The following is an 18,003-nucleotide window of genomic DNA, read 5'->3' on the forward strand; positions in this document are numbered from 1 at the left end:
ATGTTGATGCAGATGTCGCTATAAAATTATAATATCATCTGAAAGTAGACCAACCTGCGAGTGTGGTTCACATGAAACTCACTGTCCACTAATGAATGTCAACAAGTTCCAATGCAAATAAAAAAATGCATGTGGTAATCATCAAAGACTGGTATTATAGTGGATCGAGATCAGCCTAAACAACAAAATGGCTGAGGCTAATAAAATACTTACTCTAGGAGTAGGACATTTGGTATAGCCTTTTTAAATTAACTAATGTAGAAATCAAGGTAACTACACTTGTGATGATGATGAGTATCCATTAAGAAATGCTATATTTTCTTAAACTTTGTAGAAATCAAGGTAACTTAGTTTCTTGGTAAATGCTATGTTCCAATGATTATTCTTTGTTGCTTCAACTTGAGAAAGATTCCCCTTTTTCTTATTTAAAAAGGAGAAAACTAACAAGGTCAGGGATACATTTTAATGGTTCACAACGAACCCTAGACACCTGTCCTCTCTTTAAATCGATTACACTATAACTCTATAAGAAGGCATAAATATAATTGATATTATATACAGACGGCTGACCATCTGTTATAAGGTGATATTCCATTGCCTAAATTCTCGATTTTGGTCCCTGCATATTCCTCAAATAGAACCAAAGCAGATAAACCAAAGAATTTTTACTGAAAAAGCTGATCAATGTGACTGGAGAATTATGGATGTATTTGGTAGAACAGTATTTATTTTTCGTAAACAAATTTTCTTAAATTCTTTTAGTTAATAAATACTATTCAAGAAAAATATTTTCCGAGGTTTAGTTGGTGGATGAAATTTTTGTTTTCTGAAAAATACCATATAATAAAAGTTAATAATAACACTTACAAATGAGAGAGTGCTTTGATGAGAATTTGAGTAATAAAGTTTAACAGGTAGTTGAATTAAGTAATACAACAACAACATACCAGTATAATCGTGGGGTTTGGGGAGTTGAATTAAGTAATATGAATTTAAAAGCTAAAATAATTGTAAAGGAATAACTCCACAAATAAGTGTGGGTGGTTTTTCCCCAATATTCACTTAAAACATTTTGGTTAAAAATATTTTCTATAATTAAATGTCAAAAAATCACTTCCTTTATATTTAACACATTATAACTCTTTATTTTTCTTTACATTTTCTTAGTAGGGTTCGCCGTTTCAGATATGTCTCGAAATCCAAGAGAATGGTTCAGTAAGCAACTCTGCAAGACTTTAACATCTTGTTGTGTCCTCTTATGCCAGCAACTCTTGCTGTCCTTCATATGCCATGTTAGTTTGTACCAATCTATTCACTCTGTATGTTTGTTTTCCTCCAAATCACAAAATACTCCATACAATATCTATATCCTGGTTGGCCAAGTGGAATTACACTATTACTATTATTTTTGTTTCTTTTGGTAGCTCTAATTAGTGCGAGAACTAGGATAACTGAGTGACACAAGGCAAGTTAAGGATTTTTTTTTTTTTTTTGGAATCTCTTTTCTCAAAAGAAAACTTCTCTCTAGAAAACATTGCATTGAGGTGCTTAATGGGCCTCTTAACTTTGCATGACAATTTATGGGCTTAAATTGATCCATAAACAACTTGTTCCTTTTCAAGAACAAGGTAGGAGTATCATATACACGCTCTCAAAATATTTAATCTTGATTACTAGCATAAGAGCTCCTATTGCTAATAAGATTTAAAGTAAACATCTCCGATAAAAAACCATTTAGCTTTAAACTTTCCTCACATATATGATTAAAAGAGAGAAAAATCCTACAAGTATTTCAGGTTGAAAGCAACAGAATTTTGTGAACTCAGCAATTGACACAAACAAGTAAATGTGCATTACGATCCATATAATAACTACAATCAATGTGCTTTGCTCAATTTTGTTGCATGCTTTACTCTCAAAATATAGACTTGTAAAGGTGATCCGAGTTAATTAATAGTATATTTTTACTTTACAAAATGTATTGCATTCACACATGCTGAATGATTGCAGGTTCTTACTTGAGAGTTGAGACCATGAATCAGGGCCTAAGTACAGTACGACACATCTACGAGGAGACAAACAAGGTGGTGGACTGTCTTATGAGCTATGAAAAATTGTGTTTCTCATAGCTTAGATAAAGACAATATCGTGTTTTTGGATTCACCTACCTCTTACTCTTTATTTCAATTCTAGAAAGATTATTTAGGGATGATATATCAAGATTCTTCCTGGATATAATTCACCTCCTTAAATTCCGGCTTTAATATTTTGGATCTTCTAGTAGCAAAAAAAAAAAAAAAAAAGGCGAAAAAACCAAAACGAGAGTTGGGTCCACCATTCCCCTATCTTTCTCTTTCAAGCCATGTACCTTAATACGAAATAAAAGAGGGTTTTTTTCTACACATTTTGCAGCTGCACGTAAAATGGGTCGTTTGGTTTGGGGGACAAATGGGATATTCAACTTTATTGAGGATGGTTGGGCTAAGTTATGAACTAGGAACCAGGTAGGGCGTTTGAGCCCGCTATACTACCATTTAGAATTGGAAAAATAAATTATAGGCCCACATGCTCCATTCTGGTACTAATGGTACATAACCTAGGTCGGGGGTTCTGTTCTATTTCTACAGAACCAGATATAGGTGTGGGCCGGGATCCTCAAAGAGTATTGGAGGAATTTTTGTACTATGGGTTGGGTCTTAGGCTCGTTGTGTGTCCACCTATATGGTGGTGCGCTATATAAATCCCTCATCGGCTTGTTGCTCATACCACTTCATTCATGCGACGTGGGTTTTAGGCTCGTCGTGTGTCCACCTATACGGTGGTGCGCTATATGAATCCCTCATCGGCTCATTGTTGATACCACTCCATTCACGCGACGTGTGTTTTAGGCTTGTCGTGGGTCCACCTATACATAGGTGCGCTATATGAATCTCTCATTGGCTCATTATTCATACCACTCCATTCACGTGACGTGGGTTTTAGGCTCGTCATGGGTCCACCTATATGGTCGTGCGCTATCTGAGTCCCTCATCGGCTCATTGTTCATACTTCATACCACTCAATTCGAGCTCGTCGCACTCTAATATTATAAAAAGTACTTGATGATTCCTCACATGTTTAGTTTCTCTAGTTTAAGTTGTCTACATTTTTTACTGGCGTATAAGTCTTTGACATAACAAAAGACTCTTAAATAAACATTGGACTTAACGTAAGCGTACTAACATGACTAAAACTTAATCCCAACTAATTTATATTATCATTAAAGTTCTTTTTCTTCTTCTTCCTACTGTGCTCTATTATTACTAGGTCTGCATGGATGTCGAGAAATCGTAAATGTGCAAGGACACCTTTAATTTCTTTCACGTGTTGTATCAACAAAAGTCACCTAAATAAAATTCTATTCCCTTTTAGTTACATTTTTTGGTCTTGATGCTTTATTGGGCCTTAAAGATGCTAACTCTTTTGGGCTGAACTCCACAGAGAATAAAATCCAATCAACACATTGGGCCAATTCAAAGACATATTGTTGATTGAAATCAACCAAACACTCATGCCGGTTATAAAGAGCACCTTGCAAGACTAAATACATATATAGCGAAGTAATACTATAAGGGAAGGAGGAAAAGAATCTCCATCAAAAAGTAAACTAGTATTTTCTCCGTTTACTCTTACTTGTCCACTATACTAAAAATAATTTGTTCACTTCTACTTGTCCACTTTAGCATATCAAGAGAAAAATATTTTTTTTTTCTTGTTTTATCCTTAACATTAATTACTCATTTTCAAATCATTTTTCAAGTCTATTGGGATGATATGAGTATTATGTTAAAATATATGCTTCATTTATTGATTCTTAGGGCGTGTAAAGTCATTAATTACTCATTTCCAAATCATTTTTCAAGTCTATTGGGATGATATGAGTATTATGTTAAAATATATATTTCATTTATTAATTCTTAAAGGGCGTGTAAAGTCAAAAGTAGACAAGTAAAAGTGAATGGAAGAGGTACATCCAATCGTAAGAAGTTCTCAGCAGTAGGAGGAGTCAGGATTCCAACTGCATGATCTTTTTCAACTTCATCATCAGAATAGTAAACCATATAAATAATGGTTGTCACTGTCAACTGTTTAATGGAACTAGATCTTATAGAATATCAATTTCAAGTGGATATGTTAATAAGATTATATAAGAATTATGTTGAGTACATTATTTGTTTATTTCTAAAATCAAATATTGGAAAGGAGGGAAGGGGTTTCAAAATGTGTGCATATAGACACAGGGACTAAAATAATTTTATTTTGATGATTTACTGCTTGAACGTACACTCTTTAGTGCTCCCCTTGTAAGTGGAGTAATTAATAGGTTTGGATTTACGAATCTAGGGAATTGATTCTTGGTCTGTGGGTATTGGGATTTCAAAAGTTATCCTCATTAAAGAACTTTGAATCTTATCGCTTTTCAGTAGGGGTGTCAATGGGATAATGGGACGGTTCGGCCGGTTATTTTTAAAAAATTATATCATCCCAATTTTTCGGTTATTTCACAGTGTATAACCAAAATTAGATTTTCTAAAACCATCCCAATCATGTCGGTTTCTCTTTGATATCGGTACGGTTCGGTTATTTTACTTTTAAAATATCTCCTAAAAATACAGCCTAGCTTTATCTGTTAATACAATAATTAAATAAATAACTGAGAGGTCTTTATATACTTGCTTTAAAACAACAGGGGGAATGGCTAATTAGCTATAGGTACCTTCTAGGCTCTAGCCAAGTAGAATGAATAGATTCATCGCAGATCATTTAATTTGTACTAAATAGAAGATCAGAATATAACCAACTAGTTAAGAATCAATGCTATGGTGAGTATAGTGTAATTTATCTCCATGTCAAAGTAACTTATATGGAACTCCAGAGACCTCCACAAAACATTTGTAGTACCATTAAATAAAGCTTCTATTTGTTTCTTCTGAAATATCTAACGACTAATGTAAAAGCATTTTAAAAAACTACACAAAGTAATTAAACTGAAATGTTAACTATCAAGTAGCAAGGCTCCAATGATGGCATCATCACGACGTGTATCCCTTACGGGCTAATCAGAGAGCATAGTAACTTCACGATCAACTCTCCATCTGAAAGCAAAAGAAACAGGCATGAAATCTGAGTGAACAAAGACTTCATATATTTACTTCTAGACTTGAGTCTATTAATTTTTTAAGTTTTTAAACCATGTAGATAAGAAAAAATAAGTGTAATTTCAGCCAAGCACATCCTCAAACTGGATAATCCATTAACTCGGTTGTAACTTGTATAGCAGCTAGAAACATCTCAAATGAAACAAATTTCATTTTTCAGTTAAAAGCTTGTCATTCCTTTAATGGTCAAGGTGACTTATTCGTTTGGTTGAGAAATTTTCTTTTCAGTTTCTAGCATCTTTGGTCCCTGTATAAGCACAAGTAGTTACATATAGTCACAATATTATTCCACCAACGAGTAGATGTCCAATTTTCATCTTCCCTATGTGTCATCCAAGAATCATTTTCTCTCTTTCTGTTGAAATGAAATTTTGTTTGCCAAATATCCTTTTTAACTAAACCCATCAAGTGCTAATAAAAGCCCAAAGTCCAGTAGCGGCCAAATTCACTTTTATAATTGAAACATAACTTATAAAATATATTTTATATAATCAATTATTTATAATATCTAAAATATATTTCTACATGTAAGGATATTCGGTTCAGTTCGGAATTTTTTCGGATTTTTTATAAATTAAAAATACCACCCTAATTGTTCGGGACAGTTATAAACTTAAATAAAAATCCGCGGTATTATTTAAAAAACCCTATAAATCGGTTCGGTATGGTTAGATTCGATTGATTTTTCATATTTTTTTGACACCCTTACTTTTTAGTTCAATTGAAACTTTGAATGTCATCCCCCCGTCCCCACACTTTTTTTTTGTTTGTTTTTGTTTTTGGAGGAAGGGGAGGTTGGAATGTTCTTGGTTTAGTGGGCCATAATTAATAGAAACAAATTTTAATAAATAAAGCAAATCGTTTTAGTTTTCTCATTTTGGTCTTTATTTAAATTCGGTGGCTAAACTAAGATTATTTAACTTGATATGTGGAAGCTTATAATTCAGCAAAGAAAAAGGTGCAAAAGTTTGCTCTGAATACTATAGCTAGAATTTGGATATTTGATGTCTAAGAAGTTTAAATATCTTTTGCTCAACTCAAAAGAAAAGACGGAAAATTTGTGCAAAGACTACTATTTTGGAGCCATCATACGTCAAATTATAGGACCTTTGTATTCTAATTATAGTCTTTGATTATATTGGCTGGAAAACATCTAGTTTAGGTAGGAATATTCAGTCTAAAATAAGTAAGTTAGGTATTGATTTGGTAGCTTGTGTAGGTGATGGAAAATCCATAGTTCTTTTTCGTGATAGGTGTATGATTAAGCGGATTCCTTTCCAAACTAAAGTATATCGTTGATTAATAATACAATCCATCCAAAAAAAAAAAAAAAAAAAAAAAAAACTTTGATAATTAGGTTTCAAACTTTTCATATTCCATGCACATATTATTAACTGAAATCATAAATTAATAAAGTAATTATCATTAAGAGTTACGAAATTCTTAATTATTCAGCCTCTTCAACTCTACACCCGTTACATTAGTCTCTATGGCTACTCTATACACACCTATAAATCACCATGTCCGAAATTTCACTTCATCATTCTCTCTTCTCCCTATTATACCACGTATTTTATATTTTCACACTTCCCATTTCAAAGATTTCATTTTCAAAAAAATTAAAAAATCCATGGCTTCCTTCAAACTTCCACTAATACTACTAGTCTCATGGCTTCTAACAACAACTGTTATGGCAACAAATTTGTCCAAAATTAAACCAGGAGAAGATATTGCTGCTAGACTTCAAGTACTCGAAGGCGAAAACGGAGGAGGAGAAGCTAGCATGCCAGTGTGCTGGAACGCGTTATTCGAGTTAAAATCGTGCACAAACGAGATCATATTATTTTTCTTCAATGGTGAATCTTATTTAGGAAAAGATTGTTGCAAGGCTATAAGGATTATTACTTATAATTGTTGGCCTTCTATGCTTAGTTCTGTTGGATTTACTGCTGAGGAAGTTGATATTCTTCGTGGTTATTGTGGCACGCCTTCACCTGAATCTGCCGTGGAGTTTCACGTTTAAGATGACTTTGCATGCATGCAGAAAAATAAGGGTTATGTATTTGGGTTTTATGGGAAAAAAAGTAATTTAATAATTTTGGGATGTGCTAGATTTGGTTATAATAGATGAACAGCTTTTATTGGATTCCAATGATCTTTGTCTCGTATCACTTTTCGTCTTTTTCGAATATTCTTCATTAAAGTTTTGCGTGATGATGTATATTTTAGAAAGTTATGATCATTTTATGGTGGAGCTAGATAAAGAGCAAAAGCAGAAATTGGAATATATGTGTAAGCAATGATAAATTGATGATAAAACAAATATAGAAATTACATAAGAGGTGAAGTAGCTTCACTATTCCTTGGTGTTTCTAAACCGATTGAAAATTCTTTAGAAAAGTTTTACGTAGCGACGATTTTTTGGAATTTTCTTGACTGTTTGAATATTTGATCTATTCCAAGAAAGGTCTAAGCAAATACATAATTAAACGACTTATGTAGTTCCATTTTGCTATCATTATTCGATTAATTAACTCGCCCTAGCATAGACCGCACCAGTTGTTACCAGTGAGGACTTATTTAACTAATACTATAAGTGATATAGCCAATATACGTACTCACCACCATAAGTTATGATAGGTTGCTAATTACCCTCTATTTATATCCAAGTTTAGGGTTCCAAATTCTAAACTATAGTCGTCTTCTAACATCTAAAATGAAATTTTCTCGACGGAAATCCAGATTAATTGGGATCCAAAACAATCATCAGATTTAAAACAAAAAAATATAAACAAATAATAATCATATCTGTTACCACAGTTAACCATAAAACTACCAAGCAAAATTATGAATAGGAAAAGTTGTAACAGCAGAAAAACGATTTAAAGGAATAAAAAAAAATTACTCTTGAACTTACCGTATTATAGACGTTGACATTGACCTATCAGACTATTCTTTTATATTTGCTTTTACAAACTAAAAGAATGCTTCAATAAATGAGTACTTTTATTTGCTTTCTAGTCCAGTACTAATACAGCACACTGTACTAATCAAATTGACAACTAACACCATACGTACAAGAGTAAATAATCATGACAATGAGTTCTGACTTCTGACCAAGTGACCATTAATTATTTTACAAATCTTGCCGCTTTTGGAAAAAAATGTCATGCCTTCCTCTTTCTCCCATACGGTGAAATCATTCACCATCCTTTGGGGTGATCGGATGAATGAAATTGAACTACTCTAAAAAAGTCAAGTATCTCCGCATTCAAGCTTTGAGAGGGAAGAAAATTTTGATAAAGAGTTTCATTATTGCGGGTTTGGCTATGTCATGCAAATCTTACTAGTCGAGGAAGTGGATTTATGAATATCAAAAATCTTATGAGTAGAACGGTCAATTTAGGATATCAAATGATCATAAGATAATTCCTATGTGTGAGCTTGTTTACATTGTCAGTCTCAAGCTCAGATAAAGAAGAAGGATCGTTTATAATCTATTACACCCCGTAATTCTGTACGTTAAGATTTATAAGTGTTGGATCTTTTAAGTATGGACATTGGAGTTACGTTCAAAGATATATGAGATTACATGCGCCTATCTTATGGTTACGAGGGTTTAAGCTCATGTATGTAAAGGATTGGAGGTCAAGTGAATCAAGGAAATTAAGTTTTTGGAATTTTGGAGAAAAATATGAGGGGCAATTTTGGCCCAACTTTGAGGAAAAATATCTTTTAGTATATGAGGAGTTTTGAAGCAAAGCAAAAGCCTAAATTGAAGTTCATGAAGTCTAGTTTCCAACGCAACAAACCGCTCGTCGATACGAGGTCGGTGTAGAGAATTATGGACTTTACAAATTAGGCGGGCAGAGCAGGGGACTGCACTGCGTGGACGCACAGTGTCGCGCGCTGCTACAGTGCTACCGACTTCAACCCACTATCTAAGGGTTAAAACCCCCATTTTTCTCCACCAAAAATTTCCCAAATATTCCAGAAAGTTTAGCAAGCATATGAGGGTTTATATACACCATAAAAGTGAGGATTTTGAGTAATTTTAGGTGACAGAGTATTAGTCGAGGTCCGGACAGCGTGTAGTCGCGATTATAGTTTTGTTTTGCGTTGGAGTTGGCCCGGATTCAAAGTAGATATTGAGGATCTTCCTATTCTAGTGAAGGTAAGGTGTGAATTTCTCTTTATTAATGTTGATTTAGGAATATGTATGAGAATAAGAGTCATAATTATTGTGTTGATGTTGTTTGCTTATGGATTGAAGTTTGAAGAGAGTTTTGGATGAAAATATACATGTTTATCTTGTAGAATCTTGACGATATTGTTGTTGTTGGTTGTTGGTATTGTGAATTCGGGCTAGGCATATATCCAGGGGAGATGTTGCCCGAATTTCGACAGATTCTAAATGGGTTTAAATTGAAGGCTTGGGATGAGCATATAAGAATGAGCCTAACAATAGTGTAAATTGTTTTATATGTAGATTACGAGACTACGAACTAACTTAAGTAAATTACAAGACAGGAAGTGAGTTGGAGAAGTCAGGAATTAAGCTCCAAGGTAAGTTAAGGCTAGTCCCTTTCTTTCAAAAGGCATGATTCCTATGTTATGATTCCATATATGTTTCCATAACCTTCTTACTTCCAAAAGTTAGAAGTTCATGATTCTTAAAAGTTTCTTATGATACTAAAGATGAGATATTTTCTATGATGAACATGATGATGATGGTTTTAATCCTAGAAATTCAAAAGCTTATGATTTTAATGCTATTATGATATTATTGAGCTTATTTCATGATTTTCTCGATTTTATTCATTGTTGTTGATCTCACCTTATAATAATTGTTCCTTCAAGGTGAGATATAGTGATGATGATTGTTCCATAATATAAATCGGAGGTTACCGACCTTACGTCACTCCGATAAAATTGTAGCTTTTATTTGGGCTCTCATGCATGCTATTTGTATTATATATGCATATGATATATATATGTTTATACATATGTACGGGGATATGGGGAAAAAAGGCAAGCGTTATATACGCATAACCACCTGATCAGTTGGATATCGTCCCGGACGCGAGATATATGGGATAAATAGATCGGGCCGTTTGTTCCGCGACAATATAATATATTTATGGATCGGGCCGTTCGTTCCGCGGCAATATAATATATTTATGGATCGGGATGCACGTTCCGCGGCAATATAATATATTTATGTTATATATATATATATATATATATATATATATATATATATATGTGTGTGTGTGTGTGAGAGAGAGAGAGAGAGAGAGAGAGAGAGAGAGAGAGAGAGAGAGAGAGAGAAACGTTTTTCTAAGAAAAGCCAAGCATGCATGATGTTCGCCTTGCGAGGCAATCAGATGTACAAGTTATCCTTAACTCATGTTATGTTCTGTATCTCTTGTTATGTTGTTATTTATGCCTTACATACTCAGTACATTATTCGTACTGACGTCCTTTCGTTTGGGACGCTGCGTTCATCCCCGTAGCGCAGTAGTCGAGCGAGCAACCCAGCGCAGTAGGATTTTCCCTCAGTGGCAGTCAGTGCGCTCCACTTGGTTTGGAGCCACAGTCTTTTAGGTATGATATTTTGATTTGTACATATAGGTATGACAAGGTCTTGTCCCGTCCTTCCTACAGTTATAATCCATAGAGGTCTGTAGACATTTGTACATAGTTAGCAAGTTATGTAGCCTTGCCGGCTCTATGATACTCGTGATGTTGTAGTGACCTTGTTGGATCGCATATGTACATATATGCTGGATTATTAGATATTTTTTCTGTTGGGCCCTTTCTGCGTGCAGGTATTCTTTGAGTTATGGCATATGATGTTTAAGGTAACTGTTAAATCAGGTGGTTCCCGGCCTATGGTCGGAGCCCGTCATGCCCCTCGTTGGGGTGTGACAGAATCAATCAAAAATAACCCTTCTACTCCATAAAAATAGAAGTAAGGTCATCATACATCTTATTCTCCCGAACCCACTCGTGAGATTTGTGTTGTTGTAAATGATCATACTGTAAAAGAAAAAAAACCATACAGAAAATTCCCGAAAACCCTTTCTTTTATTTAGGACCCATTTGGCCATGAGAATTTTTCACTGTTCTTTCGGAAAACTTTATCACTTTATTTGAAAATCAATAGTTTGGCCATGAAAATTCCAAATACAACTTGAAATTGTGTTTGAGATTTGAAAAATACCTAAAAACATGTTTTTACTTTTTTCACTTTTAATACATTCAAACAAGAGATAAGGGTCAAAAACACACCATAACTATCACTTTTTTTTAAGTTTCATACCTAAACTATCAGAAAGTTGAGAAAACTACCTAAATTATCACTATCTAGTTTGCAAAACACACCTCAAATTATTCTTGAATGGCATGTGATCTACATTCTCCATTTTATATAAAAATGTTGCCAAGTGTTGTCCATATGGATAAATAATGTCTCAATGGCACCTACATGGAAATTAAAAAAAAAATTGTTTTAAAAACAAACTGAAAAATAATAATTTTTGTAAAAAATAGTTTAAAAAATGGCAAATTTATGTTTAAAAAAAAATAAAAAATAAATAAGAAAACTGATTATTTAGTTTTCACATTTAAAAAAAAAAATCAACTTTTCCAAAAAAAAAAAAAAAAATTACTTTTTTTCTTTTTTTTTTAAATCAACTTTTTTTTTTAAATAGTGTTTTTTAAATCATTTTTTTTTAAGTTTCAACTCCAACTTCAAAATTTCAAATAAAGTGAAAAATATTTAATTTTCGTTATCTCTTCAACGACCAAATATTCTTTAAATAAATAATTCAAAATCGGGAAAAATATTTAATTTTGGTGGCAAAACGCCTAGTTACTACCATAATTCAATAATTAATTAGTGGGACCTGATAAGCTCCGACCCATGTTGAACAACATCATAATGTCGTATTCATTCATTCAAACAAACCACTTCTCTTATTTCCCATCATTTTCATTCCCCTCCCCCTTATTTCTCCGGCATGACGTCATGACGTCCGTCTTCAATTAACTCAAAAAACACTTGAAGCCGTTGAGTTAATTAAATCAACACCAAACACCATCTAAGTTTCTCCGCCCATTGCTAATTAACCACTGCTATTTTTATTATTTTTAATTAATGGAAACATCAAGTGGGTATCTGAATTATCATCAAAATCTCTCTTTTGGTTCTTCTAGAAGAGATGTCTCTTACAGGTATTTCCAAATTATTTCTTTTCTTTATTTATTCGAATTCCAACTTATGATTCCTCACATCAACTTTTCATTCACACAATATTTTTTTTGTTTTTTTTTTTTTTTTTTTTTTTTTAGGTAAAGAATGTTACTTTAATATCCGATGAAAATATTTGTAGTTCAAATTTGAGTTTTTTACTTTGATAGAACTTGCTTTTTAGTTCAAGTATGCTACTAGGTGCACTAATTATTGTTTTCTTGATTTCCCACTATTAATTTGACATGAACTTTTCATTCATTGAATTGGGTTTTTTTTTCTTTTTGTTATTTTCTCTTGGTACATTTTTTTTAAGGTAAAGAATCTTACTTTAATATCTGATGAAAAAAAAAATTGTATTTAAATTAGAGTTTTTAAACTTTGATAGAACTTGCTTTTGAGTTTAAGTGTGCTACTAGGTGCATTAATTATTGTATCTTGGCTTCCAACTATTAATTTAAGAAGAATCTTATGATGCTGACTTGAACTTCTTGTTTTTAGAATTAGGTTTTTTTTTCCTGTTTTGGGGTTCCATTTTTAATTCATAAGAAAAGAATCTTACTTTAATATCCAAAGAGAAAAAATTGTCATTATGACATGTTTTGGTAGGTGCACTAATTAGTTGTTTGGAATCATTTGCTGTATAGGTTGGTTGGATTCTGCTGTTGGAGAACTCTTTCTGGCTTTTAATCATATCAAATATTTGGGGGAAAGTAATATGCTCATTATGGGCTTCAATTATTTAGGTCAAACCTGTCATCGATTCGTGAAACTATGATGAATTGGTTATCCAATACTTTTTTTTTTTTTTTTTTTTGGATAAGGAAATTGGTTATCCAATACTAATTCCTTCTTTTTTAAGTTTAATTTCCATCTTGGTCTTTCCACATATTAGTAAGAACACATGCTGTGTAATTTCGATGTTTATTTATAGAGTAGTACTTGCACTTTTTGTCCTTAATTTTGTTGTTTAAAAAAATGCTATCTTATATTTAAGAAATTAAACTGAATTATTAGGTAAACGTTACATCTTTTTTAGGCATTCATATTTGATACAATGAAACAAAATGTACCTGTCCCAATGTTGTAGTCTCATTCCTTCTATTGAAGGATTTCAACCACTTGTTTGCATTTTAAGTTCAATATCCATCTTGATCTTTTACTTATTTTAAGTTACAAACTTTCCTAGAATCTTTTCATTCTGCTCCAAAGTTACAGATCTCATTTTATCGTTCCTTTTTTACTTCATAAAGAAGGAAGAAAAAGAAAAGAAAAACCTGTCTTGTTCTTTTAGTCCTTTAAAGTGGAAATATTTAGATTTGGCATTTAAGATAGTACAACAACGACGTTTAGTACAACAACAACGACGTCTGAATCCGAAACTAGTTGGCGGTTTGCTATATGAATCCTCACTGTTCATGTTGCTCCATTTAAACCTGTCTCGACTCGATCCAATAGTTAAAAATTTAGGTTCTTTAACACTAGTAAATTTTTACATTTTATATTGATATGCAATACTTTAACGAGGCTAAAAAAATCCTAGCTAAAAGTGGACCTAAAGTAAATTTATCAACATGATTAAAACTTTATCCAACTTTTCAATCTTACTTCGACTCGTTCTAAAAACTTACCTTATAGACTATTTCTCCATGATTCAACCTTTTGGTTGACGTCTTGGCTAGTTTCATCAATTAACACATTGCTTGTAAAATACATATTACCATGTGACGACTTCCTGTATATTTTTAGTTAATTCATCTATAATTAGAATAAACAAGTACATACACAATGCCAATCTCTAGTGTAGACCATCGATTATGGAGAACTCATTTATATTTCCTACCACTATTCTCACACAAGTTTAACTTCTTTGGATATGTCCTTTATGACATTTATATATTTAATATGAATTCATTTCTTCTCCAACACCCACCAAAAGACTTTTTGTGAAACTCTATCATATGCTTCCTTTAGGTCAATAGACAGCATGTTAAGATATTGGACAAATGATGTCTTAAGTTTAAAGTTTGACTGAAATCTGGTTTGATTATTGACATTACATTCTCAATCCTTGACAGTCACCCTAAAATTGATATTTTTTAGACAATCGAGTCATTTTCTTGTTCGTATGAAGATGACAGCTAAAATTAAGGGGAAAGAATGAGGGATACGACCACTTTTGGTAGATAATAGACAGATACTTTCTTAAGTTCAAACTAATGTTCACACGAACAGAAGTAAGGCCTCAAAATTGAAGAAACCTATTAATCCTATAAAGAAAACAAAAGGTTTCATGAACATGTTTGAGCTTAAATAATCAAATAGAAATCCTCTGGAAGCTTCTCTGTCTATTGGTTGAAAATTGCAGTTTGATCTTCGCATATGAAAATGGACAGGAGCGTGGAAGGAGACAAATGAATTATCTCTTAAAAAAATATTACCAAGGGAATTAAGTTTCCTCTTTTATTATCTTCCACTGCCTTATAATTTCTCCTTCTTTATATCCTATCATGGTTTTGATTTCTTCCTTTTCCTTTGGCATGTTGGGCGAGGGGTTTAATGCATGTATTGTTCATTCAGTTGACATGAAATTGAGTTTGATTGACATGAAACATTTATTTCATGGATGAAAGTTGGTTGCTTGGTTGCTTTGTGAATCACCTTAGTTGGAGATATTATAGCCACGTATTGAGACTTCACCATTAAAGGTGTGGCTACGGTCTGCCATTAGAATGATGTTGTGTGAACTGTTTTTCAAGGGGCTATTTTGGTTATAGATCAATAAATTGACAATTTTGTTCTCATTGAATAGTGAGGTTCTTTATCTAGGTTCCGATTATCGGTAGTATGTCAATATATCTCGAAATAGTTCTATATACTGTGCTGCTTCTAATAGAAGGTTGTCATTAATATAAGGTAGTTCTGGAAAGGAGTGAGTAGATGAATTGACCTTACCCTTTTGCAGTGTCTCATTTAATGCTCTTAATGAGTTAAAGAAATTGAAGAAATCTATTATCGTGAAGGATGAAATCATTCGCATTGTCAATATCCAAGGATGAAAAGTTTGACTTTCACTGAATCATTGAAGATCTTAACTTTAGGGCTCATGGATGTGATTCTACATGCTGGATTCTAGTCTCAGTATCCTATAGTGCAAAGAAATAGCCTCGCGTCTTCTTTGAAGATTCGATGGTGTTGCTTAGGATTTAGCCATATACTGGAAAGCGTTTTTTTTTTTGTAGGTAAAATGTATATTGTTTACTGGAAAGCGTTTCTGGTTGATCTAACTACTCAGCCAATAGTGTATTTTGGACAAAATTATCTGCCGTAGATTTTATCATTGTTAGAACAGGCTAGGGGTTCTTTTTTCTTTATTTTATTTTCTTGGCAAAGAGGCCAACGATGATTTTATTTCCTTCAGTGAGCTAATAATTTGTTACCTAGTCAAAAGCGAAAAGCGCCAAAGCTGGTTTGAGCTTTACGCGCAAAGCACATAAAAGCATGGGCTTTAGAGGAAAAAAGCGCAATGATGAAAGAATGAAAAATAGAATTGTAATGCAAGAAATAACTATAAACACAAACAATAATTCTTTGGATAAATGAATGGAAACACTATAATCAAGTTATATATACATATATGTTGTAGTTCCTTTAAAGACAGAACTCATACATGAAGGTGCACATGCCTTAGCACTTTGAGACCTATACTAAGGCGTCAATTAAGTGAGGCTAAACACACAACCCGGGCTTCACTGAGCTTTAGGGTTTAAGTGAGGTTTAAGCGAGCCTTTAATAACAGTCTTAACTACTTTACTAACTCCTCCATTCACTGATTGATATTCTTCTTTTGGATTTTCAGATAAAAAGCTGTCATTACCTTTAGTTTGTCAATTAGATCTGCAAAAAGCCATCATATTTTAAGCTTGTGCTTTTCTTGTTTTGTTTTGAAATCCAAAAAAAAGGTAAAGCAAAAAAGGAAATGGACGTCAGTCATGGCTTAGCAACAGTTGATTTGATGCAAACAAAAGCTCATCTCCCTAGTTATGGTCCTATATGAAACTAAGCGGAGACTATATGTCTACCTAAGTATGGTTTATGCTAGAATGTTTTTCTGATTACTTGAGATGTATCTATTGTTTGGACTATCTATAATAAGAACTCCTAATTATCCATGAGATAAAACAGATTGCAATAACTCTACATCATTTTCGAGGGTTTAAATGTGGTTGAGCATTATCTAAGTTCTATTAGTAGCATAACTACCTAATATATATGGTAAAGTAATTGTGATGTAAGCTTCACATTTTATGCAGAACTAGGACACTTGAATTATCTAAATCATATTGAAAAAGGAGATGCAGTTTTTAGTCTGCACTCCCGAGAAACGTGGGTGCTTTTTTACTTTTTACTAACTTCATCTACTTAAAAGGTGTTTACCCCATCTCAAAAGGGCTCCCCGGCTAGTGTGGATTGTGGCATTTGTTTTTATCTTTAGTAGATATTTTGTCTTTATTTATTATGTTTAACTGCTTCTTTAGTCACGCAATCATCAACTCGATTTGTTTGTTTATGCAGCTGTGGCAGTTGTGGATATGAGCTAAACCTTAACTCATCTAGTCGAAATACTGCTTCCATTGGTTCCAAGTACGGAAAATCCATTAAGAAAGGGATGATCTCCTTCTTGTCCATTGACGAGAGCAGATTTACTCAGGTCGATGAATTCAAGTGTGTGCCGTTCTTTTTCTCCAAACGTTCTTGGGGATTGTTCCAGCGGCGAACAAAACTTCAGTGCAGAAAATGTGGTAATGATATTGGAATTGCTTATGATGATAGTGCTTCTTCTTACCCACTTGTAGCCGATGCATCAGATACAGCCTCTGGCAGTGAAACAACCACTCATAGAAAATACGATATCAAAATACGCTCCTTGCAACCGTCTTCGTCAGCATCCGGTACTCCTCTCCCGAGTGATATATAATGCTCGTGAATATCTCTTCTGTGAGGAAAGTTTGGCATGTATTTCTGATCATGCAATAGCACTGTGCTGAAATTTATAAAATTCGAGGTGCTTTAATTTCCTGTTATGTTATTTTTCAAGTAAATAAGACTCAAATCAGATTACAGGTTTTGTTGGAGGATTTGTACAATTTTCTTGATATCCATATCTTAAGGGGGATGTGGTTTGTACTTTTGTACATAAGAACAGGACTGTCAATGAGGTGGAATTTGATTAAGAGTGTTTTGAATTGTAACCTAAATCATCAGGCAATCTTCAAGCTGTTATTCCATGTATTTTATGGGCTTTTCTAACTTGTGTCTTGCTTTCTTCCCCCCTATCACATTCTAATTGAAAATTTAGGTAATGTTGGCTGTGAAAGATTTTGTAGTAGGTCTTTACAACAGCTAGTGCAATATATAGTCCTGACTCTAAAAGATGTCATCTTGAAAGTCTGGGTGGTGATCAAGAGAGAACTAATAAGAGAACAGATGAAGGTTTTGGCAAATGAATGTATGTTGATCTTGTGAGTACACATTGTATATTGAATGGAA

The 18,003-nt window shown here is 33.2% G+C and overlaps 2 protein-coding genes across 2 annotated transcripts; both read left to right on the forward strand.

Annotated features, from left to right (window-relative positions):
* Positions 1-6,468: 6,468 nt before the first annotated feature.
* Positions 6,469-7,277, forward strand: LOC132035446 (egg cell-secreted protein 1.2-like). The gene has a single exon (XM_059425727.1). It carries the CDS (start codon positions 6,688-6,690, stop codon positions 7,219-7,221), a length of 534 nt encoding a protein of 177 aa, XP_059281710.1. The 5' UTR covers positions 6,469-6,687; the 3' UTR covers positions 7,222-7,277.
* Positions 7,278-12,286: 5,009 nt separating this feature from the next.
* On the forward strand, positions 12,287-17,765 carry LOC132033881 (uncharacterized protein At4g08330, chloroplastic-like). The gene is made up of 2 exons (XM_059424021.1): positions 12,287-12,437; positions 17,029-17,765. Exons 1-2 carry the CDS (start codon positions 12,361-12,363, stop codon positions 17,429-17,431), a joined length of 480 nt encoding a protein of 159 aa, XP_059280004.1. The 5' UTR covers positions 12,287-12,360; the 3' UTR covers positions 17,432-17,765.
* The last annotated feature ends 238 nt before the right edge of the window (positions 17,766-18,003 follow it).

This window comes from Lycium ferocissimum, chromosome 10 (assembly GCF_029784015.1).
Source record: "Lycium ferocissimum isolate CSIRO_LF1 chromosome 10, AGI_CSIRO_Lferr_CH_V1, whole genome shotgun sequence".
Classification (NCBI taxonomy): Eukaryota; Viridiplantae; Streptophyta; class Magnoliopsida; order Solanales; family Solanaceae; genus Lycium; species Lycium ferocissimum.

Excerpts from the sequence above, each read along its gene's own strand:
- LOC132035446 (XM_059425727.1), top strand. The coding sequence starts at position 6,688 with ATGGCTACTCTATACACACCTATAAATCACCATGTCCGAAATTTCACT.
- LOC132033881 (XM_059424021.1), top strand. The coding sequence starts at position 12,361 with ATGGAAACATCAAGTGGGTATCTGAATTATCATCAAAATCTCTCTTTT. Across the intron at positions 12,438-17,028 it reads AGAAGAGATGTCTCTTACAG|CTGTGGCAGTTGTGGATATG; the intron begins GTATTTCCAAAT and ends TTGTTTATGCAG.